General features: G+C 51.9%; 2 protein-coding genes across 2 annotated transcripts in view; one reads left to right on the top strand and one right to left on the bottom strand.

The window, feature by feature from the left end:
• Positions 1-9,178: 9,178 nt before the first annotated feature.
• MARCKSL1 (MARCKS like 1) lies at positions 9,179-11,556 on the top strand. The gene is made up of 2 exons (XM_033227293.1): positions 9,179-9,468; positions 10,296-11,556. The coding sequence occupies exons 1-2, from the start codon at positions 9,382-9,384 to the stop codon at positions 10,794-10,796; spliced, it is 588 nt and encodes a 195-aa protein (XP_033083184.1). The 5' UTR covers positions 9,179-9,381; the 3' UTR covers positions 10,797-11,556.
• A 203-nt stretch (positions 11,557-11,759) lies between these two features.
• The window catches only part of HDAC1 (histone deacetylase 1), a 44,908-nt gene continuing 29,463 nt past the window's right edge, over positions 11,760-27,204 (bottom strand). The window contains exons 4-14 of the mRNA XM_033227292.1: positions 21,183-21,257; positions 18,334-18,472; positions 17,731-17,872; positions 16,240-16,332; positions 14,714-14,822; positions 14,492-14,632; positions 13,811-13,919; positions 13,587-13,717; positions 13,155-13,307; positions 12,649-12,697; positions 11,760-12,379 (exon numbers count right to left, since the gene is read on the bottom strand). Of these exons, the coding sequence (XP_033083183.1) occupies positions 12,352-12,379; positions 12,649-12,697; positions 13,155-13,307; positions 13,587-13,717; positions 13,811-13,919; positions 14,492-14,632; positions 14,714-14,822; positions 16,240-16,332; positions 17,731-17,872; positions 18,334-18,472; positions 21,183-21,257 (1,169 nt within the window). The 3' untranslated portion in view covers positions 11,760-12,351. The remainder of the gene's footprint in view (positions 12,380-12,648; positions 12,698-13,154; positions 13,308-13,586; positions 13,718-13,810; positions 13,920-14,491; positions 14,633-14,713; positions 14,823-16,239; positions 16,333-17,730; positions 17,873-18,333; positions 18,473-21,182; positions 21,258-27,204) is intronic.

Raw genomic sequence — 27,204 nt, forward strand, 5'->3', positions numbered from 1 at the left:
CGCACTCTAGCCTGGGTGACACAGTCAGACTCCATCTCACAAAAGAAAAAAAAAAGAGAAGACTAGAAATTCAGAAAGTAGAGAGGAATGCTGGGCAGAGGAAACAGCATGTTCAAAGGCCCTGAGGCAGGACAGAGCTCAGCACTTAGAGGCACTGAGAAGCCAGTGCGTTGAAGCTCGGCAGGCTGAGTGGAGTGCTATGACTTGAATGTGTCCCCCCAAAAGCATGTGTTATATTCCTGGCATATTCCCCAATGCAACAGTGGTGAGAGCTGAGGCACTGGGGAAGGGTCGCCAGGGATATGATACCTCTCTGAGTAAGCAGAAGAGAAGGGGAATTTAGGCCGGGCGCGGTGGCTCACGCCTGTAATCCCAGCACTTTGGGAGGCTGAGGCAGGCGGATCGCCTGAGGTCAGGAGTTCAAGACCAGTCTGGCTAGCATGGTGAAACCCCATCTCTACTAAAAATACAAAAATTAGCTCGGCGTGATGGCAGGCACCTGTAATCCCAGCTGCTTGGGAAGCTGAGGCTAGAGAATCACTTGAACCTGGGAGGCGGAGGTTGCAGTGAGCTGAGATCACACCATTGCACTCCAGCCTGGGCGCCAGAGCGAGACTCTGTCTCAAAAAAAAAAAGAGAGAGAGAGAGAAGGGGAATTTAAGGAGGGGCTGGGAGAGGACAGAAAGATGAAGTATGTGTTTGGGTGCAGGTAGGGGGCCACTCCACAGTATATTTCCCTGGAAAAAGGTACTAAAAGGAGGTCCCAGGAGGACACTTATGGGGTGCAAGAGGAAAGGGAGAGAATCTTCAGGATGCTGAGAAACAGGCACATTCCTTTCTCATTAAGAAATTAACTGAGGCCGGGCGCGGTGGCTCAAGCCTGTAATCCCAGCACTTTGGGAGGCCGAGACAGGTGGATCACGAGGTCAGGAGATCGAGACCATCCTGGCTAATACGGTGAAACCCCGTCTCTACTAAAAATACAAAAAACTAGCCGGGCGACGAGGCGGGCGCCTGTAGTCCCAGCTACTCGGGAGGCTGAGACAGGAGAATGGCATGAACCCGGGAGGCGGAGCTTGCAGTGAGCTGAGATCCGGCCACTGCACTCCAGCCTGGACGGCAGAGCAAGACTCCGTCTCAAAAGAAAAAAAAAAAAAAAGAAATTAACTGAGTGAGGCCAGTGGCTCACGCCTGTAATCCAACACTTTGGGAGGCCAAAGTAGGAGGATCACTTGAGTCCAGGAGTTCTAAGGCCAGCTTGGGCAACATGGCGAGACCCTGTCTCTAGGGGGGTAAAAAAAAAAAAAGCTGGGCATGATGGTGTGCACCTGTAGTCCCAGCTACTTGGGAGGCTGAGGTGAGAGGATCACCTGAGCCCAGGGAAGTCGAGGCTGCAATGAGCTATGATTGCACCACTGCACATGAGCCTGGGTGACAGAGCAAGACCCTGTTTAAAAAAAAAAAAAAAAAGAGAGAAGATAGGAAATAAGGAAATTTATTGAAGCCAAATACATTCCCCCCTGAACAATTCCCATCGTTGGGACAGCCCAGTCAGTGCCTTCACCACCTGCCCCAGAGGAAAGATGATGAAGGGCCACAGGGCTGACTCAGGGCAATCCTAGGCTCCCAGCTCCCCTCCCCAGGGCAGAAAGAGAGGAGAGAGAGAGGACAAGAATGGGAAACTGTTAGGCACCAAGTTTGTGTCTGGCGCCTGCCCCGGAATTTTATGTAACAGCCCTGAGGAACATTATTGAAACCTTCCAGTGTGGTCTGCACCTCACATGCGCGGGTTTTGTGTTGTGTGTGTGTGTGTGTGTGTGTGTGTGTTTTGTTTTGTTTTTTGAGACAGAGTCTCCCTCTGTCACCAGGTTGGAGTACAGTGGCAGGATCTCGGCTCACTACAACCTCTGCCTTTTAGGTTTAAGCGATTCTCCTGCCCCAGCCTCCCAAGTAGCTGGGATCTCAGGTACGTGCCACCATGCCCAGCTAATTTTTGTATTTTTAGTAGAGACGAGGTTTGTTGGGCAGGATGATCTCGATCTCTTGACCTCAGGTGATGTGCCCGCCTCGGCCTCCCAAAGTGCTGGGATTACAGGCATGAGTGACCGCGCCAGGATACTCTGTTTTAAGGGCTTTCCTTGATGCTTCCAATTCATTTATTTCACAATAACCCACAGAATGAGTACTATTATCATTCTCTTTGTTTTTTTTGAGACGGAGTCTCACTCTGTTGCCCAGGCTGGAGTGCAGTGGTGCAATCTCGGCTCACTGCAAGCTCCGCCTCCCAAGTTCACGCCATTCTCCTGCCTCAGCCTCCCAAGTAGCTGGGACTACAGGTGCCCACCACGACACCCAGCTATTTTTTTATATTTTTAGTAGAGACGGGGTTTCACCATGTTAGCCAGGATGGTCTCGATCTCCTGACCTTGTCATCCGCCCACCTCGGCCTCCCAAAGTGCTGGGATTACAGGCGTGAGCCACCGCGCCCAGCCTATCATTCCCATTTTGTAGATGAGGATACTGAGGCTCAGAGAGGGCCTAAAGTCACGCAGTGGCGATGGAGCCAGCTCTTTACCACGAACACCACCTCAACACAAGAATACCTCACCCAACCCTCACAACCACCTGAAGCGGTTCCCAGTGTCTTCATTTTAGAGTGGGCGAGTGGGGCTAGCAAGGGGAAGGGACCTGTGTAGGGCTGCAAAGCTGGAAGGCAGCAGTAGTGTGGGCTTGGATCATCTGCGGAGAGAGGCAGAATAGGAGAGGTAGTGGGGTGGGGTTGGGGTGATGTAGAAAGGGGTGGGATTGGGGACTAGGCTAGGAGGGAATTTCAGTTTCTCTTTTTGATGTTGTTGTTTTGAGACAGAGTTTTGCTCTTATCGCCCAGGCTGGAGTGCAATGGAGTGATCTTGGCTCACTGCAACCTCTGCCTCCCAGGTTCAAGCGATTCCCCTGCCTTAGCCTCCCGAGTAGCTGAGATTACAGGAACATGCCACCATGCCCAGCTAATTTTGTATTTTTAGCAGAGACGAGGTTTCACCATGTTGGCCAAGCTGGTCTCAAACTCCTGACCTCAGGTGATCTGCCTGCCTCAGCCTCCCAAAATGCTGGGATTATAAGTATGAGCCACCATGCCCGGCCCAATTTCTCTTTTGAAGGGACTTCCCCTAAGTGGGGGGTTTTGGTTGGAAAGTTGTAAGCAACCCGCATTCCACTGATTTGGCCACTCCTTTCCCAGAGGTACCCAGGATCTGTAAAGAAACTGAAAGTCAGGAAGAGGTGAGGAGAAGGGGGAGAGGGTGGGCTCCGGGCAGCCCAGATAAACTGGGTTGAATTTCTGGTGACCTCATCAAGCCTGGGGGAGGTCAGCAGGCAAGCTGGAATTACAGGCTTCTTTGCTATTGGGGAAACTGAGCCCCAGAGAGACAGCTCTATTAGATAGTGGCTGGGCCTCATCCAGTCTATGCAACCACCACACACACACATGCGTGTGCACACGTGCACACACAACCAGGGGAAGCAGGAGGGGAAGGGAGAAATGAAAGGTCTGGGTGGCCTAGAATTCTGAAAGGGAACTTTCGAAATCCCTGTCCTTATGATTTGGTCACTGTCTGGATGGCAGCTCCCAGTGAAGGGCCCCTGAGGTGTCCCCATATCCAGAGCAGGGTTCAAGGCCTGTCACTGGCAGGGACACAGCACACCTGGGTCTTGCTGACAACCAAGCTGGGAGGCAGGGAGCCCAGGCGCATGAGAAGCAGTGCTGGTTCTGTGGTGTCCAGCCCCTGGGGCAGGCTCTGCAGCTGCCTTGGCTTTCCTTGTCAGCACCTCTGGCATCTCCTCTCAGCCTGGAGCTCAGAACCCTCTCTGGAAGCCTCCAGCTGACCCTAGCACCACACACGCCTCAGAGCTCTTAAAAACCACCTTCCCCTAGTCCTGGCCTTGTTTCCTGCTCTGGAAATGGGGACAATGGTGGGACACATCTCACAGGGTCAGAGGGAACATATGGAAAGCAGTCAGCACAAGGCTTGCCATACAACAGGCACGCAATCAACGCCGGCAGCAATGATGGTGATTACTCTCTGTTCTTCCTGCCTTTAAAAACATTTACTTTTTACTTACTTATTTTTGAGACAGTCTCATTCTGTTGCCCACACTGGAGTGCAGTGACACAAACTCAGCTCACTGCAACCTCCACCACCCCGCCATCCCCCAGCCTCCCAAGTAGTTGGGATTACAGACACACACCACCACACCCGGGTAATTTTTGTATTTTTAGTAGAGACAGGGATTTACCATGTTGGCCATGGCTGGTCTTGAACTCCTGGCCTCAAGTGATCCGCATGCCTCAGCCTCCCAAGTGCTGGGGTTACAGACATGAGGCACTGTACCTGGCCTATCTTATTTTTTGTAGAGATGGGGTCTTGCTATGTTACACCCCAGGCTGGTCTTAGACTTCTGGGCTCAAGCAATCCTCCTGCCTTGGCCTCTCAAAGTGCTGGAATTACACGTGTGAGCCACTGCACCCTGTCCCTATTCCTGCCTTTTCCTTTTTTTTTTTAAGACAGATTCTCATTCTGTCACCCAGGCTAGAGTGCAATGGCACAATCTCTGCTCACTGCAACCTCTGCCTCCCGGGTTCAAGCAATTCTCAAGCCTCAGCCTCCCAAGTAGCTAGGACTACAGGCATGCACCACCACACTCAGCTAATTTTTGTATTTTTTGATAGAGGTGGGGTTTCACCATGTTGGGCAGCCTGGTCTCGAACTCCTGGCCTCAAGTGATCTGCCCACCTTGGCCTCCCAAAGTGCTGGGATGCACCCTGCCCCCTTCCTGCCTTTTAAAGATTCTTCCCATTGGTCTGCACTTCGGGCTTTCTCCTGCCCCTAGTCTGCTGCTGGCTTCTTCCCGGAGCCCTCTCCTGCTGCTGCCCACCAATGCAGTGCTCCTGCCACCCAGGCACCTCCTGGGCGTCCTGTGCATGACTTGACTGCCGTTATCCTCTTATTGGCAGTAATCAGAGGCCTAGATTTTCAGGGGTCAGTCCTGACTTAAAACCTTCTGTCCGTTGTCCCTGTAAGGTCACTAGCCAGCCTTTAGGCTCTAGCCTTTGGCTCAGGAAATGCGATCACATGTCTATGTGAAGTATATAGACTTCCAGCTGCCTTCTGGACATCCCCCTGAATCTTCCTTGGACATCGCAAATGTAACAGGATAGATTCAGCAACTCCCTCCCACGTTCTTTTTCCCTTTGATGGCCTATCTCAGTTGATGGGTCCACTTCACCCACTGTCACCCCAAACAGAAAAGTGGGTGGCATCAGCATCTGGTCCCCCCTGCACCCAGCCAGTTAACAAATCCTAGGGATCCCACCTCCCAAACCTTGCTCCAGAAAAGGCCTCTGCCTCCCTCTGCACCCTCACACCTACCACTCCTGTTCCCACTTTGTCCTGCTCTGAGCTCTTCTCCATGCTCTTCTTCCTCCAGGCAGCCCACAGGTCCTTCATCTAATGCTAGGTCTGGCTTTCTTCTCCCTAAGATATGGCCTGTCTCTTCTCTCCCTTCCCTCATGGGAAACCCCTGAGGGCTAGGACCCTGCCTGACTCACCACTTACTCTTGACGTCTAAGTGTGAGCAGAAAGAGGAACTCCAGTCAGTATCTGCAACTATGAGTCACAGAGCCCAACCTCTCACTGTACAGATGAGCAAACTGAGGCCAAAGAGGAGAGAGGACTGGCTGATGGTGACAGCAAGAAGAGGCCAACCTGGGGCAATAACTGAGGTCTCAGGTCCAGGTGATGCTCCCTAGAAGTATATGGGGACTGGGGCTATGCCAAGTCGCCATTCCCTAGGGCCTCCGTTGGAACCTCTGATGATGTCTCTTCCCATCTTGAGGCCTTTACATATGCCGGTCCCTCCGCTAGGAAGGCCCACGCCTCCATCTCTGACTACCTATTGCCCATTCACACCTCCCCTGGCATCTAATCCAGTCCTCAACACAAGGCTCTGGGGCCTGACAGGCCTCAAAGTAGCCCCCGCAACCTCCTTCATGGGGCATTGGTTTCTGCTGCCCCCTCCCATCTTTAGCCCTGCTCTGTGTCTCTCCAGAGGTCCCAGGTTTCCTGCCAGGGAAATTCATCCCCTGCTGTCCCTGCCTGATTCATGGTGGGGCCGGGAGCATCTCAGACCAGGGCCAGGGCCACAGCCCTTACTAAGAGAACTGGGACAGATGAGGAGTTGTATGAACGCGGGGTCTCTGGTCTCTACAGCTTCCCTTCCCCCATCCATTTCAGAGTCACCCTGTCCTTCCCATTCCTCCTTTCCCTGTCACTCCATTCTGGCAAATGCCCACACCTCCAAGGTTCTAACCACCACAGCCACAGCCTCAATGACACACTGAGGCACACACAGCCCCCTCAGGAACACTGACCCAGACATAAAGGAGCTGCTCTTTGCCCCTCAGGAACACTGACCCAGACATAAAGGAGCTGCTCTTTGCTCCACACACTCAGATATTCCTGAACTCTGGGCTTAAGCAATCTTCCCGCCCCAGCCTCCCAAAGCACCGGGATTACAGGCGAGAGCCACCACACCCGGCCCATTGATATTCTCTCATACAGCCACACACTCACAGTTTCACACCCAGTCAGACACAGTCACCAACAGTCTCAAGGAAGGGCAGGCACATACCCAGCAAGTCTCAGTTACCAGGATCACCAGGCTCTCTCCTTCACCCTTGAATATACAGGGCCAAACAAAGATCCGGGCGCACGCAACCACAAACGTGCACACCTGGGCACGCGCGCACACACACACAGCCAGAAAGTCTCACACACACAGACACAGAGCAATACACACAGTCACACACAGAGAGAAACAGATACACGCAGTTGCACACAGGCTCCCGGAGACACAGAACAATGGGCGCATTGTCTGGGTTGGCAGCAGCTGGGGAGGAAGGAGCCGCAGTGTGGACCGAGGAGGCCATGGGGCTGCTGTACCCTCCCACCCCCACCCTAAAGCATCCTAAACCTCTTGCCTCTTCCAGAAGTCAGATTCTGCTGGGACCTGGATTTGCTGAGGGATCAGGCTCCCAGGCGCCCCCTCCCCAGCCTCCTGGGATGTCTGGTGGGGATGCAGGGCCTCCCCAGGGGACCAGGCTCCCTCTGGGGCTCTGGGGACTCAGGGTCTTTCACCCTGATGCTCCTCGATGCTACTCCTGGGATCCTTGGGAAGATTTGCCTCTCATCCCGCCAGGCAGTGCCTGGAGATCAGAAGCCTGAGGTTCTGCTCTTAACCTCTGACCCCAACCCCTCCAAGACTCACACACCCTCCCTCCATCTGAGCCCAGCCAGCTGGTGCAGGCAGCGCCTGGCAGCATTCTGGGTTCCCTATTGTGGCTGAGACAGAGAGCAGGTCATGACATCCGTCCCTTAGTGGCAAGCTGTGGAGAAGTCACAGTACTTTCAATGAGCTGCAGTGGGGGCACAGTGCCTCTCCCTGTCCCAAAAGTAGCCCTTGCCTCCCACTCTGACCAGGCAGCCCCAGATCTCAACAGAAAATTCTGCAAGGGGATTCCTTACAGCCCCTTGGGCCATGTTATCAAATCTCTCCAAACCTTTTCTCACCCTCAGCTACTGGAGCTGCTGTGTGCCCTTGGGCATGTCACGTTCTCTTCCTGAACCTCAGTGTCCCCGTCTGTGAAATGGGGTGGGGGGTGGAGGGCAGGTGAACCTGAGATAGCTGAGGGTATTCTGTAGTCTCAGGGTGGGGGTGGGGATGGAGGATACAGGAGTGAGTGCAGAATGTAGAAGCCACCTCAGCCCTCCCCGCCCCTTTGTTGGTCAGATCTCTGGGGAGTTCCCAAGTTCTCAGGCCCTGGGGTGTCTCCACACTTCACAGCCTCAGGCCTCCCAGGAGGCTTCACCGTAGGAGGGAGGGGAGGGACTTGCTGAGCTGGCTGGGACACAGCCTTGCATTTGCAACACTTTGCTTCCTTCCAGCCCCCATCCCTTTCCTCCTGGGGGCTGAGGGCTGGCAGCCGGACACAGACATCCGGGGCCGGCCAGGACTCTGGGGTTCCCACCAGCCTATCCAGGCCAGCGGAAGGAGAGGTGGCAGAGGACCAGAGCTAGGGAGTCTCCAGCCACCCCCACCCTGCCTCCAGGCTCCCTTACTTTCAGGCAGGGTGGGAAGCTGGGCTGGGCAGCTTTGAGGGCTGTCCTCAAGGGGCTGTCTCTTGGAGGGACCCTTGGTGGCATCCTATCCCTCCCCTTCAGAAACTGGGATGTTTTGAGGTTTGAGTCCCCGGCTGGGGTTTCTCTGCCAGCCTGGGGCACCCTGATGTAGGGGAGCAGAGTTGTGTGTCGAGGTAAAGAGGAAAGACCAGAGTAGGTCAGACAAGTTGTCAATGCAGCTGAGGCTTGGCCTTTCAACGGGGATGGAGATGCCCTTCAAGGTCACAAAATACCCCACGTGGGACTTTGCAGTGCGTCCCAGCTGAGGGCGGGAGGGGCTGAAGGCAAATCTGTCGGTCCCCACTCAGAATGACTGGCCACCAAAGGACTGAAAGGAAGAATGAGGGAAAGGCCTCACTAGTCTGACCAGAGTGACCCCAAGGCAAGTCAGAACCCTCTGCTCCACGGCTGGCCACGGCAGGCAGGCAGGGACGTGGGTGGGACCTCTGACCGCTCTTCAGGCCAGAGTGGGTGCCGAGCCCAGCGCAGTGGCCCTGCGGCTTCTATGACCACATTTTCTAGAGTATATAATTCAGGACCAGTCATCTGGTCGTGTGAGCTCTTCGAAGGGTTCAAGCGGGGAGGCTGACGGCGGCTGCAAGACCAAGGCGTTCGGGGCCGCTCCAGGCTGCGGGGGCGCCCACCGAAGAGGTGGAGCGAAGAGGAAGGAATGACTGCCCGTCCCCTTCCTCTAGGCCCCCCGCCCCGCCCTCCCCCGACCCGCCCAGCTCGCGGAAGGACCGGCCTCGTTCCTGCCCACACCGGACTCTACCTGCCCCTGGGATTCGGGAGAGGTGGGGGGTACCCGACCGCCAGCGTCGCCTGCTGCGCAAGTGGGGCCTGCGAGCCGACCCCGCCTTCGCCCCTCGATTGGGCGCGCATTTAAATGTCCGGCCCCGCCCCGAGCTTCGAGCGCTTATATATAGGCAGCTCGGCGGGCGGCGGGCGGCATTCTGGCGCGGAGCGGAGCGGCGGCGGGTGCGGCTAGCGGGTTGGCCGCGGAGCGGAGGTGCAGCTCGGCTTCCCCCGGCACCCCTCCCCCTCGGGCGCCAGCCCCACCCCTCCGCCGGCCGGGCCAACCCCGCCGTACTATCCCCTGCGGCGCGAGCCCGGGGCGGCTCCGAGCGCCCCCCAGCAGACCCCCATCATGGGCAGCCAGAGCTCCAAGGCTCCCCGGGGCGACGTGACCGCCGAGGAGGCAGCAGGCGCTTCCCCCGCGAAGGCCAACGGCCAGGTGGGTACGCTTGGCGCGGCCGGCCCCAGCCCCTCCTCTCGCACCTCGCCCCCTCTAGGGCCCGGGGCCGGGGCCGCGCGCTTTGTCCGGCCCGGGACACGCGGCGCCCCCTCCCCCGCCCGGTCCCTTTGTTCTCGGCGCCGCAGCCCCCGCGGGCGAAGCGAGGGGAGGGGCGGGGAGGGGGCGCCGGCCGGGCCCCGCCGCGTTCTTTGTTCACGGCCCCGGCCCCCGGCGCTGCCCCCCGGCCGCCCCGAGTGCCGCGCGGGGAACAAAGGCGCTGCTGGGCCACGCCAAGGGGGCGCCCAGGGGCCGCGGAGCTGGGGTCCGGCGGGGAGCGCACTCCACCCGCAGACCCGACCTCGGTGGCCCATGGTCTTTTATTTTTTTAAGGGGGAGCCGAGATGTGGGAGAGCCTGGGGTGGGTGGGGGCCGTTTACACAAAGCGGGAGGCTGGGAAAATAGGCCGTCCAGGTGCAGAGAGACAGCGCCCCGGGGCGGCTTCCCGCCCAATGTCGCCTGGAACGGCTCGCCCGCCTGCCCGGGATCCGCACAGCAGATCCGGAGCGGTTCCGCGCGGAATAGAGAGCGCGCCCCGGGGGACGGGGGTGGGGGCCACGGGACCCCAGCGCCTCCTGCCGGTCGCGGCCTCTGCGCGCTCGGTACCCGCGCGCCCGTGAGGGGCGAGAGGGAGGTGTTTGACGGGATCCTGGGCCAGACTTTCGGGTTGCAGTAGAATCGAATCGGGGACCCCCTCCTCTAGAAGGGATCAGAAGCGCGCTGGGGGAGGGGGAGCCCCTGCCCTCATTGCTGTCCCCTCTGCCCTGCAGGAGAATGGCCACGTGAAAAGCAATGGAGACTTATCCCCCAAGGGTGAAGGGGAGTCGCCCCCCGTGAACGGAACAGATGAGGCAGCCGGGGCCACTGGCGATGCCATCGAGCCAGCACCCCCTAGCCAGGGTGCTGAGGCCAAGGGGGAGGTCCCCCCCAAGGAGACCCCCAAGAAGAAGAAGAAATTCTCTTTCAAGAAGCCTTTCAAATTGAGCGGCCTGTCCTTCAAGAGAAATCGGAAGGAGGGTGGGGGTGATTCTTCTGCCTCCTCACCCACAGAGGAAGAGCAGGAGCAGGGGGAGATCGGTGCCTGCAGCGACGAGGGCACTGCCCAGGAAGGGAAGGCCGCAGCCACCCCTGAGAGCCAGGAACCCCAGGCCAAGGGGGCAGAGGCTAGTGTGGCCTCAGAAGAAGAGGCAGGGCCCCAGGCTACAGAGCCATCCACTCCCTCGGGGCCGGAGAGTGGCCCTACACCAGCCAGCGCTGAGCAGAATGAGTAGCTAGGTGGGGGCAGGTGGGTGATCTCTAAGCTGCAAAAACTGTGCTGTCCTTGTGAGGTCACTGCCTGGACCTGGTGCCCTGGCTGCCTTCCTGTGCCCAGAAAGGAAGGGGCTATAGCCTCCTCCCAGCCACGTTCCCTTTCCTCCTCTCCCTCCTGTGGATTCTCCCATCAGCCATCTGGTTCTAAGGCCAGTTGAAGATGGTCCCTTACAGCTTCCCAAGTTAGGTTAGTGATGTGAAATGCTCCTGTCCCTAGCCCTACCTCCTTCCCTGTCCCCACCCCTGCATAAGGCAGTTGTTGGTTTTCTTCCCCAATTCTTTTCCAAGTAGGTTTTGTTTATCCTACTCCCCAAATCCCTGAGCCAGAAGTGGGGTGCTTATACTCCCAAACCTTGAGTGTCCAGCCTTCCCCCTGTTGTTTTTAGTTTCTTGTGCTGTGCCTAGTGGCACCTGGGCTGGGGAGGACACTGCCCCGTCTAGGTTTTTATAAATGTCTTACTCAAGTTCAAACCTCCAGCTTGTGAATCAACTGTGTCTCTTTTTTGACTTGGTAAGCAAGTATTAGGCTTTGGGGTGGGGGGGAGGTCTGTAATGTGAAACAACTTCTTGTTGTCTTTTTTTCTCCCATTGTTGTAAATAACTTTTAATGGCCAAACCCCAGATTTGTACTTTTTTTTTTTTTTTTCTAACTGCTAAAACCATTCTCTTCCACCTGGTTTTACTGTAACATTTGGAAAAGGAATAAATGTCGTCCCTTTAGTGGTGTTTTAATGAGTGGTCTTCTGGGGGTAGGGTGAGAAGATTGGTGGAAAGTAGTTCACCTCAAACCTCAAGGGAGGAGTTAAGGCAGGCAGGTAAGTTTATGGGGTTTTCTGGTTCAGGGGGTTGCCCAATACTCATGGACACCAGAAGGGCAGGGAAGTAAAAGTTGAAAGCAACCCAATGACACGCAGGAAACAAGCTCAGGAGGATATAGAAATGTACCATTTTATTACAAAGAGGCTCACAAAAATGAAAATAGTTATTATCTCAAAAAGGAAACTAGACTAGCAACCTCCACCTGCAGAATTAGGAGAAGACAGGGGGCAGGCAGTGTTTCTTGGCTCACTTGAGGCCAGTGGGAAGGTACGAAAACAGAACCAATCTAAAAATGGCTGATGTTACCTTAGGAGCCTGAAAAGAACAGGAGATCCTTGAAGACCCAGCCACCCCTTCTAGAATATTCAATAAGGGCACCTTTCCAAAGCTACTAAGCAGGCACTTCGCATTTCAGGATTTTGTCTTATGGTTGCATAAAAGCATCCCTTTCGCCCAGACCTGGCACCCTTTATGGTTCAAAGTTAAGAACTGGGGAAGAATGGGTGGCAACGTGGCCCCTGGAAGAGTTCACCCAGCACAGCTGCCCTGGGCTCAGGGCCTTGGTTTCTGTCCCTGGGGATATTTATATTTAATAAATTTTATATAAATACACAGAGAAATAGAAAATATAAAATCTGAGGGGTTGGGGGAGAAAGGTGAGGGACTCAGCAGGAAGCCAGAGCTGGAGAGGTCTGTTCAGGCCAACTTGACCTCCTCCTTGACCCTGTGGAGAGAGCAGAGACTGGCATGAGATGACCCAGCCCAGAGCCTTGGGGCAAAAGTGCAGAGACAGTGACTTTCACAGGATCCCAGGTGACTACTGGGGGCTGGGGCTCCTAGCTCTGCCTAGAACTGCAGAGCTGGACAGACTGGTCCCTGAAAGAGGCCTTTGTAAGCTGGACCAGCTGTCCCTGTGCCTTTCTTCAGAGTGGTGGGACAAAGGAGCTGGTGCTCCAATGCCAGGGAGATGGCTGCAGGCAGCTCCTTCCTCACCCTTTGGCTTCTGGCTTTTCCTCCTTGGTTTTCTCCTCTTCTGTGACTTCTAGAACACAAGAGTACAGGGATGGCCAAGGGCAGCACCTCTGGAAAGACCCATGAGGTCTTCATTTACCCTGAGACCCCTTCCCCAACACACGCTCACTGGACATAAAAGAGAGAAAAGCCCATCCCTGGTCCTCCCAGTGAGCCCTGTTGAGAACAGGTTGGACCGGTTTCCCAGCCTGCTACAGCCAGAACCTGGTGGGCGGAGGCAGCCCCCTGGGAAACTGGGGTGCAGTGCTGGGAAAAGGGCTTGGGTGGTATGTGAGAGCCGTGCTTGGCCAGTAGAGGTTCATTGTTTTGTGGGCCCTGCCACTTCTGGGAGCCATTGAAAGTCTCAAGGAACTGAGGAAGAGCCCCACAGGAGCTGGCAGGGCCTGAGTCACTCCCTCCTCCCACTGCCCTACATAGATTCATCCTCTCAGGCTCAAGACCCAAGTCCCGGCTGAACCCAAACCCACCTTTCTTCTCCTCTGGGTCTTTCTCTTTTTCATCCTCTGTTTTGACTCTCTTGGCTTTTTTGAAGTTGGAAGAGTTCTTGCGGCCCCCCTCTCCCTCCTCTTCAGAATCGGAGAACTCTTCCTCACAGGCAATTCGTTTGTCGGAGGAGCAGACTGGGAGGGAGTGGGAAGCACGGGTGAGACAGCAGGCGGGTGCCGATCTAGCTCAGCATCTGCCCAGTGCTTCCCTGCAGGCCCTCCAAGAGACACCAAGGGAAAGGGAACCAGAGAAGAGGGAGGAACTCGGGCTCCCTAACCTGTTCCTACAGGCACTGGAACTGGAAACAGATTTCTCCAAGGTGGGGAGCTTGGAGAGTGTGCAGCCAGGAATGGTGGTGGAAGTGGGAGCTGCCTACTGAGTGGAAGGCATAGGGCTCTTGGTCTAGGTCTTACTCGAGATGCGCTTGTCAGGGTCTTCTTCGTCCTCATCACCACTCTCCTCAGGGATGGCGTCCTCAGGAATCGCCTGCATTTGGACTCCAGGTGCATGCGGCAGCATTCTAAGGTTCTCAAAGAGCCGCTGTCTGTGGCCAATGGGAGAGAGCAGCAGGGCTCTGGTCAGGGACAAACCAAAGTCAGGAATGTTCAACCAAGGGGTGGCCGGAGGATATACTCACTTGATCTTTTCCAGGTACTCATTCGTGTTCTGGTTAGTCATGTTGGAAGGACTGATGTGGAGCTTGAAATCTGGTCCAAAGTATTCAAAGTAGTCGTTGTACGGAAGCTCTGATTGGGGCAGGGGAGAAGACCATTAAGAGACCTGGTCACCGCACCCGAACCATTTGCACGTAAGCACCCTAAAGCATTTGTAGGTTTCTCTGGGCCCGTTGATCCATCTGTCAAACAGAGGAGAATGCCTCCAAGACATGGTGAGACACGGGTACCTATGGGATTTCCATCTTTTTAACATCACTCTCCTAGGTCTATACCAGTGGTGTATATGTCGCTAGGAGAAGGTCCATGTTCCTGGTTTAGGACACTTGAGCCCATGCTCATTATGAACGCTCCCTTCACTCACTACTCCAGTTACTCTACAGAGCAGAAATTCCAAAGCTGTGAATTACCACTGAGAACTTTGTCCAGACCAAAAGCAGGAGGGAGAGGGGACAGAGCTAAAAAGGACTAGCGAAAAAGTGATGGTTATGGTCTGCTGATCACAAGAGGACAGGCAGGGGACTCAGTGACTAGTATCAGAAGAACAGTAGTCATATGACCAACAGGGAAGGGGTTATAAACTTAAGGACAGATGAGCTCCAGCTCCCACCCAGCCCAGCCAAACCTGGCCCTGCAGCTATTACCATTAGGGATCTCCGTATCCAGGGCCACAGCTGTCTCGTATGTCCAGCACCGGGCAACATTACGAATGGTGTAACCACCACCTCCCAGCATCAGCATAGGCAGGTTAAAGCTCTTGACAAATTCCACACACTTGGCGTGCCCTTTGGTGGAAGAAGGGGTGCTGAGTTACAGGAGCACCAAGCAGGACCCCGCCCACCCATCCTTGTGCTACCTGGTCTCACCTTTGATGGTTAGATTGAAGCAACCTAGCCGATCCCCAGACAGGGAGTCTGAGCCACACTGTAAGACCACCGCGCTAGGCTGGAACATCTCCATTACTTTGGACATGACCTAAAATGATACATCCTGGTCACCACCAACCTCAAGAAAGCAATGGGAGGTTTGGGGTGGAAAGGCTGGGTGCAACACTTTCCCACCTACTCCTCCCTTTCCACTCTCCCTCATGCTACGTGGGAGAGAAAAGGGAGTGCCAGGCTGAAGCTCTTGCTTCCCTACTTGGGATTTCAGTTTTCCAATTTGAAAAGTTCTCTAAGACCCTTCTAACTCTAGTAACACTGAACCTAGAATGGCCTCCCTGTCAACTCCCTATATCTCTTCTTCCATTGCCCAAGCTCTAGCGCCACTTCCTTCAGGAAGCCTTCCTGACCCTTAGCTGCATCTACTCTACTCATTCGGTTTTACAGACTTGGAGCCTTACATTATGAGCAAGCACTTTTAGTTTATCTTATTCTCACAAGCAGAGTCTAACATTACTGAGACCGAGACCACAACTCCCACTTCTGTAGCCCTTATTAAATACTAGGCACGTAGTAGGTAGTCAGGGTTTGCTGAATGACTACCTGACCGTATCAGGTTAAACAGTTTCTTATTGTTTATAAGGGAAGATTTAACTCCTTGGCATGGCATTCAAGGCTCCCTTTGACATAGTGAGCCCAGCATATACTTCCCACCACCTCCTTCAGCATTCCTCCCAGATACCACACTGGCCTACACGCTGCCACACTGGTCCCTCTGCACTTCTGCTGGTGCTGTTCCTTCTACTAAATGCCACCCTTACTGCCATCACCTCTTTCTTCACACGGGCACCTCCTCGTTTTTCAAAGTCCAGCTTAAACATCAGCATCTCTGTGAAATCATCCCCGGCTCCCCTCCTGCCAGCCCAGGCAGTAGTTCGTCTTTCATTCCTCTGATCGGCCCTCAAACACACAGGCACTAGGCCAGCCTGCCCATGGAACATGCCAGACAGCCTTTCCAGAATTTCTGGATGGGCGGACTGGTGAAGGGCTTTCCCAGACAAAGCCAGTCTGCAAAGATTGGGGTAAGTCCCTACTTCTGCAAATGTGCAGATATCAACGTAAGGCAATAAGGAACATGAAAAACCAAGGAGACATACCACTACCAAAAGAACACACTAATCTCCCAGTAGCCCAAAGAAACAGAGACATAAAAACAGTACTAATCACAGACTACCGGGTATGTGCCTGCCTTCCCCACTGTAGTCCATGTGGGCAAAGATCATGTCTAGATATATTTGTATCCAGCAGAAGACCTGATCCATAGAAGGAAACAACAAATATGGGTGTCTGTTCCCCTCACTGACCACATAGCAATCCAGGGTTCAAACACTTCTGTCTCCCCACCAGCTTTAGTAAGGAGAGATTCCTGAGGTATGGTGGGGGTGCTTTGCTCCCCCCAACCACCGACCAATCCCCTGTTCGTAGCCCAAGGGGTGGATAAAGCCACTTACCGGCTTGAAAATGGCCTCATAGGACTCGTCATCAATCCCATCTCGGAGCGGGTAGTTAACAGCATAATACTTGCCTTTTCCAGCCCCGATATCCTAATTAAGAAGGACATTAAAGTAAAACTGAAGGATGAAGCTTGAAGGAAGGTCAAGGATGGGGGCTGGAGGGATAAAGGAAGATGTTCTAAGAGAGACAAGCTAGGCCCATGATGTGGGCCAGGACAGAACAGGGGTATCTTGCTAGTACCATTCTCTTCACTGGCAAATCTAACTTCACTGACAAATCATCTCTGGACATAGCGTTCAGCCTACACCCTGGCTGAGAGCTGTTGATGGGACCAGAGATTGAACATCCTACCCTATAGCACAAGATTTCTACCTTGGGATTGGGTTAGAGCTGGCTGGCAGGTGGGTCACAGAAATAACATCCATCCTTGACAACCCTTTCCACTCCAGAGGGCTCTAATGCTCACTCCTCTTCCCCCATGCTCCCTCTCTAGGGTGCTGTGGAGGGAAGGAGAGAGGTAAGAAAGTCCTTCCCAGTAACCTCAAAATAGTGAATGTGCCTGTAAGTCCAGCACTTTGGGGGGCTGAGGTGGGTGAATAACTTGAGGTCAGGAGTTCAAGACCAGTCTGGCCAACATGGCGAAACCCCATCTCTACTAAAAATACAAAAATTAGCCGGGCAAAGTGGCACACACCTATAATCCCAGCTAAATCCCAGCTATTCGGAGGCTGAGGCACAAGATCGCCTGGAGGCGGGAGGCGGAGGCTGCAGTGAGCCAAGATCATGCCACTGCACTCCAGCCTGGGTGACAGGGAGAGACTGTCTCAACAACAACAACAACAAAAAAGTGAATGCTCGTTTATTCTAACGTTTGCCATGGCAAACAACTGAATTAGTGCCATTTTTTTACCCAAAGGCCACTGGGCATGGCAAAGCAGCTGATTTCACCACATTCATGCTAACAGAAGCAGATGGAACAGTTCAAGGAAGTAGCTTCCAAGGATTCTTATCCTAAGGTTCATGGATGGGCTTTTCAGTAAGGGGACTTGTCTATTACCTATTCTATATCAGATGTAAAATCTCAAGTACTTTTCTGGAGAGAGAGTCCATAGTTTTCAGTCAAAAGGCTAAACGGGAAAGTGACCCAAAAACATTAAGAACACCTGAGATGTCCTTCAGAGTCCCAATTCCTACCCCCAAATTCAAGGCTTATGAGACACAAGATAGTGTGATGCAACCCAGCTGTGGCCAAGAGGAAAGTACAGTGAGTGAGGAGACCCCTCTCCTTTCTCTGGCCCTTTATGTCCCATCATTCCCTTCCTCCAGAATAAAGAAGGGAAAGAGATCAGGGCAAGAGCTTCAGATGGGGACATGGTATTCTGAATGGCAGAAGAGGCAGGAAGCAGTTTTTAGTGGCATGAGATAGGACAGAGAAGTAGAGCTGCCAGCTGAGGGTGAGCTGGTTGGCTCCTAAAGGGCGTTCTCACCCGCAGGTCCCCAGTTCCTGGGAAGTACTCTCCATACTTATGAAAGGACACAGTCATGACCCGGTCTGTGGTATAGAAGGCCTCTTCCACGCCGTCGCCATGGTGAATATCAATGTCAATATACAGCACCCTCTGGTGATACCTAGGGTCAGAAGGGGGTCAGGGGTCTGGGGGCTCTTTGGGGATGGGACGCGCCAAGGGCGCCAGGTCCCAGCTTACCGGGCTGGCTGCCTCCCTCAGGTATCTCTAAGCACCAGAGACGTGGAAACTGGCTGAAGGAAGGTGGAAGAGCGGCCAGGTGTCTCCAGAGGCCTGACCAAGCCGACCAAGTCCGATCTTCCTACTCTACAGCCAGGGTCAACTCCAGCCACACAGGGACACTCTGGAGGCAGGATCTGAGCAGCACCTGCCCCTGATTATGCCGTGGCTCAGTTCAAACCAAGACCCCATCAAAGAGATGATGATGGCCAGAGACACTCACCGAGCACATCCTAGCCAGCACATCGGTAGGAAAAGCAAACTAGGGAGGCAAGCCCAGGGGGAAAGGGAAATGGGAACCTGGCCTAAGGTGCTCTTCTAAGAGACAAGGCCAGGCAGGCATACTTTAGCAGTTCCAGGATGGCCAAGACGATATCATTGACGTAACAGAAGCCAGATGCCTCAGACTTCTTTGCATGGTGCAGGCCCCCAGCCCAATTCACAGCGATGTCCGTCTGCTGCTTATTAAGTTTCACAGCACTTGCTGGGCATGGGAAGAGAGAACATAAACTCGTTACTAAGCCACTTTCCCCTTCTTCCAAGAAGCCCAGGGAACCGAGTGAGAGGTTAAGACCTGCCTATTCAACAGCTGTATTGTATAATTCATAGATTAGTCCCCTCCCTCCCACCCTACTCCAGCAGGAAATAAACATGATACTGGCTACTCTTAAAATACTATTTTCCAAACTGAGGGTAGTAACCCATTAGCAGGCCTTAAAACTGATTTAGTGCATCATTATTAGTATATATATATATTTAATGAAATATCATAGAAAAAATATCAGAGTAACAGTAAAGGTAACTGCTCTTTTGTAAAACTCTGGCTTCAGAGTGAGTGAGTGTATGCATGCATGCATATGTGTTATATGTATCCTGGATTGCATGTGTAAATTTATTTCTTACTATGGCTCATGGTCAAGGAACTTTGAAAAAATACCAAAGATAGGCTACGTGCGGTGGCTCACGCCTGTAATCCCAGAACTTTGGGAGGCTGAGGTGGGCAGATCACCTGAGGTCAAGAGTTCAAGACCAGCCTGGCCAACATGGTGAAACCCTGTCTCTACTAAAAATACAAAAAAAAATCAGCCGGGTGTGGTGGTACACACCTGTAGTCCCAGCTACTTGGGGAGGCTGAGGCAAGAGAATTGCTTGAACCCAGGAAGCGGAGGTTGCAGTGAGCCAAGATCACGCCACTGCACTCCAGCCTGGGTGACAGAGGGAGACTCTATTTCTTTTTTTTTTTTTTTTTTTTTTTGAGACGGAGTCTTGCTCTGCCGCCCAGGCTGGAGTGCAGTGGCCGGGTCTCAGCTCACTGCAAGCTCCGCCTCCCGGGTTTACGCCATTCTCCTGCCTCAGCCTCCCGAGCAGCTGGGACTACAGGCGCCCGCCATGTCGCCCGGCTAGTTTTTTTTGTATTTTTTAGTAGAGACGGGGTTTCACCGTGTTAGCCAGGATGGTCTCGATCTCCTGACCTCGTGATCCGCCCGTCTCGGCCTCCCAAAGTGCTGGGATTACAGGCTTGAGCCACCGCGCCCGGCCGGGAGACTCTATTTCAAAAAAAAAAAAAAAAAGAAAAAAAAGTGACCAAAGATAGTGCCGATACACTAGGTCAAAAAGCACTAGCACAAATAGGTCCCAGAAGAAGTAAAAGAGAAATACACACCCATGTGTGCAAGTGCATTTGTGGCAGTGTTAATTTTTTGTTGTTGTTGTTTTCTGAGATGGAGTCTCACTCTGTCACCCAGGCTGAAGTGCAGTGGCACGATCTCGGCTCACTGCAACCTCCACCTCCCAGGTTCAAGCAATTCTCCTGCCTCAGCCTCCCAAGTAGCTGGGATTACAGGCGTGTGCCACCACGCCTGGCTAATTTTTGTATTTTTAGTAGAGATGAGGTTTCACCATGTTGGCCAGGCTGGTCTCAAAACTCCTGACCTCAGGTGATCCACCTGCCTCGGCCTCCCAAAGGGTTGAGATTACAGGCGTGAACCACCGTATGTGGCTGCAGTGTTGATTTTAACAGCAATAAAAGCATAGATAGATCCAAATTATCAAGAAGAGGGACAGATTAGATCAACTCAAGTAAATCCACAACATGGAATGATCACAGAGCCACAAGAAAGCAAGCTGTAGAAAACTACAGACACTTTCGTTAAGTAGGAAATGCAGGCATAAAACCATATATATGTGATATGTATATAACCCACTTTTGTAAAATATAGATGTTGTATATGTGTTATACAGATATAAACACACACAACAAAGAATGGCCAAACACCAACATGGTAACAGAGGTTATCCACCAACCCTGTGACTATCGGTGACTGTGTTTTTTTCTGTGCACTTCTTTGTTTTCTGTGATTATACTGGCGGGGCAGCGGGGGTGGACACAATGATTATATTGGTGGGGGATCACAGGAAAATAAATATTTAAGAAAGGGTTTAGAGTAATCCTGGAGATAACCCAAAAGTTGCAAATGGAAGTGGGAGATATGTGGGGAGTATTTCTGACCTCTAAAGGTAATTACCATACTTTTTCATAGGACAGATTCACAGATGATGACACTTCCATTTTTATAACACTTTGCAGTTCACAAATTGCTTTTACATACAGCATCTTAACAACCCCAGGAGGTCTGCAGGGAACTCCTGTACATAAGATCTCTTAGTAGGAGAGGACAGTCAAGGACACCTGTCAGTACCAAGTCAGAGATTGAACTTGGGCTGGGACTGAACCAGAAGGACATTTTAGAGACTTTTTAAACTTTTTTTTTTTTTTTTTTTTGAGACAGAGTCTTGCTCTGTTGCCCAGGCTAGAGTGTAGTGGTGTGACTACGACTCACTGCAGCCTCAACCTACTGGGTTTAAGCCTCAGCCTCCTGAGTAGCTGGGACTACAGGCACAAGTCACCATGCCCAGCTAATTGTTTTTACTTTATTTTTTTGTAGAGACAAGGGTCTCACTATGTTGCCCAGGCTGGTCTTGAACTCCTGACCTCAAGCAATCCTCCTCCTCAGCCTCTCAAAGTGCTGGGATTACAGGTGTGAGACATTATACCAGCCATTTTAGAGACTTAAGTAAAAACCACAGGACCATTCTACATGGTTTCAGATCAGCCAACTAGGATAGCAGCCTAAAAGGCAGACCTCACTAGAACAACCCAGTCTACCCCTCGGGGGAGGATGAATATTCCTTACCCACAGAACCACCAGTAGACAACTGACAGAACTCAAACAGGCCGTCGAATACTGGACAGTCCTCACCAACGTTGACTTGAAAGAAATAAGTAAAAGGTTAGTTTCCACAATTTCCTTTAGTTTACATATTTATGAGCTGATGGAAAAAAACATAGACTTTAAATTCAGGAGGTGTGGGTTCTAGTCCAGGCTCTACTACTTACTGGCTGTATGATTGCATCAAGTTGTTTAACATCTTTGAGCTTTAGTCCATTATTATTTTTTTCTTTTTTAGAGCCAGGGGCTTGCTCTGTTGCCCAGGCTGGAATGCAGTGGTGCAAACATGGCTCACATGCAGCAGCCTTGACCTTAACCTCCTGGGCTCCAGAAATCCTTCCACCTCAGTCTCCTAAGTACTTTGGACTACAGGTGCATGTCACTATGCCCCGGCTTTTTTTTTTTTTTTTTTTGTAGAGTCTTTTTTTGACAGAGTCTCACTATGTTCCCTAGGTCTCATGCAGTCTTCCTGCCTTAGCCTCCCAATAGGCTTGTGCCATCACATCTGGTCTTAGCCCATTATCTATAACAAGCAATACTGATATCCCACCTCACCCACTGGTCAGAAAATTAACAAAAATCTAATATGGAGAAGCAGTTAGCAACTTGGAAAACGTTGGTTCGTTTCTGGAGGGAGAAAAATTTACCCTCTGGACCTCACGCCAGCTGACAAACAAGGGGCAAGAACAGAGACTCAGAGAACATTGTTCACTGGGCACTTACAATGCGTCAGACACTGTGCTACATGCGTTAAATACCCGAGATCATCCATCTTCACACAAGCTTCTGAGGTAAGATTTGGTCCCATCTTATAAGTAAGGAGACAGGGCCTGGCGCAGTGGCTCACACCTGTAATCCCAGCACTTTGGGAGGCTGAGGCAGGAGGATCACTTGAGGCCGGGAGTTCGAGACCAGCCTGGGCAACATGGCGAAACTCCATCTCTACCAAAAACATAACAATTAGTCAGGTGTGGAGGCAGGTGCCTGTAATCCCGGCTACTTGGGAGGCTGAGGCACAAGAACCGCTTGAACCCGGGAGGCACAGGTTGCAGTGAGCTGAGATCACACAACTGCACTCCAGCCTGGGCGAGACAGAGACCCTGTCTCAAAAAAAAAAAAAGAAAAAAAGTAGGGAAACAGGTTCAGAGAGGTGAACTGTTAGTAAATGGCAGAAGCAGTATGCAAGCCTCAAGCTTTGGTTTGTCTGTTTTGTTTTGTTTTGTTTTGTTTTTGAGACAGAGTTTCGCTCTTGTTGCCCAGGCTGGAGTGTAGTGACGCAATCTTGGCTCACTTCAATCTCTGCCCTCAAGTTTCAAGCGATTCTCTTACCTCAGCCTCCTGAGTAACTGGGATTACAGGCACCTGCCACCACCACGCCTGGCTGATTTCCTCATTCTTAGTAGAGACGGGGTTTTGCATGTTGGCCAGGCTGGTCTCGAACTACTGATCCTGTGATCCGCCCGCCTCGGCCTCCCAAAGTGCTGGGATTACAGGCGTGAGCCGCCGCGCCCAGCCGGTTTGTCTGTCTTAAAAGCCTGTGAAAATATATCTTGGCCCTTTTCTAAGTCCTTTCACATATACAACCTCGTGTGATCCTCACAACTCTATGAGCTGGACAAGACAGATATCAACCCCACTGTGCGGAGGAACAGATACCGAGCAGTTAAGTGATTTGCCCAAGGTTATAAAACCAGGCAGTAGCAGAACCAGAATCAGGGTCCCGGTGTCTTGACTCTCATAGTCCAGTGTCTTACTGCTACATTCACAGTGACAACTGGAGTCAAGTTATTTCAAGCCTAATGGGGTAAAAGTACCAAGTAGTACATAATGTGGAAACATATGCAAACAACAAGGCAAATGAAATGAAAACAGGAAGGAAAGCACACCTGGAGGTTGTAGACTCAGACCTAGAGAAACCTTATAGCTCCAAACCTCTTACAGAAAAGGTAACTGCCGGCCGGGTGTGGTGGCTCACGCCTGTAATCCCGGCACTTTGGGAGGCCAAGGTGGTTGGATCACTTAAGGTCAGGAGTTCGAGACCAGCCTGGCCAACATGACAAAACCCTGTCTCTACTAAAAATACAAAAATGAGCCAGGCATGAGCCTGTAATCCCAGCTACTTGGGAGGCTGAGGCAGGAGAATCACTTGAACTCAAAACGCGGAAGTTGCAGTGAGCCGAGATCGCACCCCTGCACTCCAGCCTGGGTGACAGGGTGAGACTCCGTCTCAAAAAAAAAAAAAACAAAAAACAAAAAAAGTAACTGCTGAGACATCGATGAGCTACAGGAAGTCAGAGGCAGGAAGTATGGGCCTGCATACTTATTTTCTTGCCCAGCCTTCTACTGTACCTACTGTTACTGACAAGAGTTCCAAAAGCAGAGGAAGGAGCAGCCCTGGGGTGACAGCAGAAGAGCCCAGTTTGGACCGTGCTGGTAAACGTTCAAGACACAGTTGAAGCTCAATATCTACAATGACCACAAGAGTTACCAGCTCTGGTTCTGCCCTAAACTTGGAGGGTGCCAAGATCTGGTGCTCTGCGGAAGCGTGGCTGCATGAGGGAGTGTGCAGCGGGTGGGTCTCTTCCTCACTTCCTGGGTAAACACTGGGAGGCTGTGTAAATAAGAACTTTGGTCCCTGGGCCCCGGCTGTTTATCCATTGGCGACTGATTTCCCTCTCTGGCCACTTCCCCCTGCACAGGGTTTGGCCTGCCTGCGTTTCCAAAGCTTTGTTTATACTCTTATTTGGGATATGGAGCCTCCATGGGAAGAAATGGGTGTTTTGGACGTGAGAAAAAAAAATGTTTTTCTTCAGGCCCCAAACCAACATGTGGCTGAAATGACCAGCCCATTTATTCCCAGTCAATAAACTATGTGATTAGAGATGAAAAGGGGGCAAATGGAAGAGCAGATACTCATGTGAGCTAATCTGTGAGGCTAGGGAGGACTTTTCTATGGGTTTCTCTCTGTCCACTATAAACACTTTTCTCATTCTCAGGCTAGTTTTAGACTAAAGGGAAGCAATACTGGGTGAGAGGTGGAGGCAGAGAAGGCAGTCAAATGCTCATTGTAGAAAGAGATGTGGGGATTAAACACTAATCTCAGGATAGTGCTTATACCTTGGCAGTGCTGGTAATGGGGTGGGGGGCTGGGGGAGTGGGAGAGAAAGGGTATGTGATCAAGGAAAGATGCCCAAGGGGGCATCAACTGTATTGATAATGTTTTCTTTCTCCGGCTGGGTAGTGGGCACATGGATGTTCATTATATTATTATTATTTTATTTTTATTTTTTTGAGACAGAGTCTTGCTCTGTTGCCCAGGCTGGAGTGCAGTGGTGCGATCTCAGCTCACTGCAAGCTCCGCCTCCCAGGTTCACGCCATTCTCCTGCCTCAGCCTCCCGAGTAGCTGGGACTACAGGCACCCACCACCACGCCCGGCTAATTTTTTGTATTTTCAGTAGAGATGGGGTGTCACCGTGTTAGCCAGGATGGTCTCGATCTCCTGATCTCGTGATCCATCCGCCTCAGCCTCCCAAAGTGCTGGGATTATAGGCGTGAGCCACTGCGCCCAGCCGATGTTCGTTATATTATTATTTATTTATTTATTTATTTTGAGACGGAGTCTCACTCTGTTGCCCAGGATGGAGTGGCACCATCTCGGCTCACTGCAAGCTCCGCCTCCTGGGTTGACGCCATTCTCCCGCCTCAGCCTCCCGAGTAGCTGGGACTACAGGCGCCCGCCACCTCGCCCAGCTAATTTTTTTGTATTTTTAGTAGAGACGAGGTTTCACCGTGTTAGCCAGGATGGTCTCCATCTCCTCACCTTGTGATCCGCTCACCTTGACCTCCCAAAGTGTATTATATTATTTTTTATGCTTTTTATGTGTGTCTAAAATATGTTTTTTCTTTTTTTTTTTTCTTTGAGATGGAGTCTTGCTCTGTTGCCCAGGCCGAAGTGCAGTGGTGCGATCTTGGCTCACTGCAACCTCTGCCTTCCAGGTTCAAACAATTCTCCTGCCTCAGCCTCCTGAGTAGCTGGGATTACAGGCATGTGCCACTATGCCTAACTAATTTTTTACTATTTTTTTTAAAGAGATGGGAGGTCTCATTATGCTGCTCAGGCTGGTCTTGAACTCCTGGCCTCAAGCTATCCCTCCTGCACTGGCATTACAGGTGCATTCTACTACATCCAGTGCCTAGGTTAGATATTGGTACATATTCTAAAAGGGCAAGTTAAGGAGTAAGAGGAATTTGAGGCTGGGCGCGGTGGCTCACGCCTGTAATCCCAGCACTTTGGGAGGCCGAGGCGGGCGGATCATGAGGTCAGGAGATCGAGACCATTCTGGCTAACACGGTGAAACCCCGTCTCTACTGAAAATACAAAAAATTAGCCGGGCGTGGTGGTGCGCGCCTGTAGTCCCAGCTACTCAGAGGCTGAGGCAGGAGAATGGCGTGAACCCGGGAGGCAGAGCTTGCAGTGAGCCGAGATCGCGCCACTGCACTCCAGCCTGGGCGACAAAGCAAGACGCCGTCTCAAAAAAAAAAAAAGGGGGGGGCGGAATTTGAGGCTGCAGTGAGCTATGATCTTGCCACTGTACTTACCCTGGATGCCAAAGCAAGACCCCATCTCTAAAAACAAGAATAAAAATAAAATTTATTTATTTATTTTTTGAGACGGAGTCTCGTTCTGTCGCCCAGGCTGGAGTGCAGTGGCCGGATCTCAGCTCACTGCAAGCTCTGCCTCCCGGGTTTATGCCATTCTCCTGCCTCAGCCTCCGGAGTAGCTGGGACTACAGGCGCCCGCCACCTCGCCCGGCTAGTTTTTTGTATTTTTAGTAGAGATGGGGTTTCACCGTGTTACCCAGGATGGTCTCGATCTCCTGACCTCGTGATCCACCCGTCTCGGCCTCCCAAAGTGCTGGGATTACAGGCTTGAGCCACCGCGCCCGGCCCAAAATAATTATTTTTTTAAAAAGAGCTCATTACTGTCTTGGTAGATAACCCAGGTTATAAAGCACTGTGTTAAGTGACATCTAAAGTCTTTGTCTACTCTGACCCTCCATAACCCTATGAATCAACTCAGTGAGGTACTCTGAAGTCCTTAGAGAGGCTTATTCTTCCTACCCCCATTTCTGATGACAGAAAAATCCAAGACCAAATTATTTTAATTAGAAAAATTTTTTTTTAGAGATCAGGTCTCACTATATTGCCCAAACTAGCCTTGAACTCCTGGGCTCAAGCAATCTTCCTGCTTCAGCCTCCTGAGTAGTTGGGACTATAGGTGCCCAGACCAAATTTTTTTTTTTTTTGAGATGGAGTCCCGCTCCGTCACCCAGGCTGGAGTGCAGTGGCACGATCTCGGCTCAATGCAACCTCTGCCTCCTGGGTTCAAACAATTCTCCTGCCTCCGCCTCCTGAGTAGCTGGGATTACAGGCATGTACCACCAAACCAAGCTAATTTTTGTATTTTTAGTAGAGACGGGGTTTCACCATGTTGGCCAGGCTGGTCTCAAACTCCCAACCCCAGGTGATCTGCCTGCCTTGGCCTCCCAAAGTGCTGGGATTATAGGTGTGAGCCATCATGCCCAACCAGACTGAATTTTTTAATGTACAACTTTAGAATGCTGGATTGAGAAAAATTGGAGCACCAGGGCAGAACCCGCATACTCCTAAGGGCATAGTATTTTGTCTGCCTTGATAAGTTTGTAAATAATAAAAATAGTAAGTCATAATAGCAAAAGTGATTATACAACAGCAAAATATCAAAAGCAATTCATTGAGGGTAGATACTTTAAATACATTATCTTCACTTATCCCCCCATCCTTCACTATGAAATAGGCACTAATGTCTTTTTTTTTTTTTTGGTCTCACTCTGCTGCCCAGGCTAGAGTGTAGTAGTACAATCATGGCTCACTGCAGCCCCGACCTTCCAGGCTCAAAAGATCCTCCCTCCTCAGCCTCCTGAGCAGCTGGGACCACAGGTGTGC

Source organism: Trachypithecus francoisi, unplaced genomic scaffold (assembly GCF_009764315.1).
Source record: "Trachypithecus francoisi isolate TF-2019V2 unplaced genomic scaffold, Tfra_2.0 Lachesis_group12, whole genome shotgun sequence".
NCBI lineage: Eukaryota > Metazoa > Chordata > Mammalia > Primates > Cercopithecidae > Trachypithecus > Trachypithecus francoisi.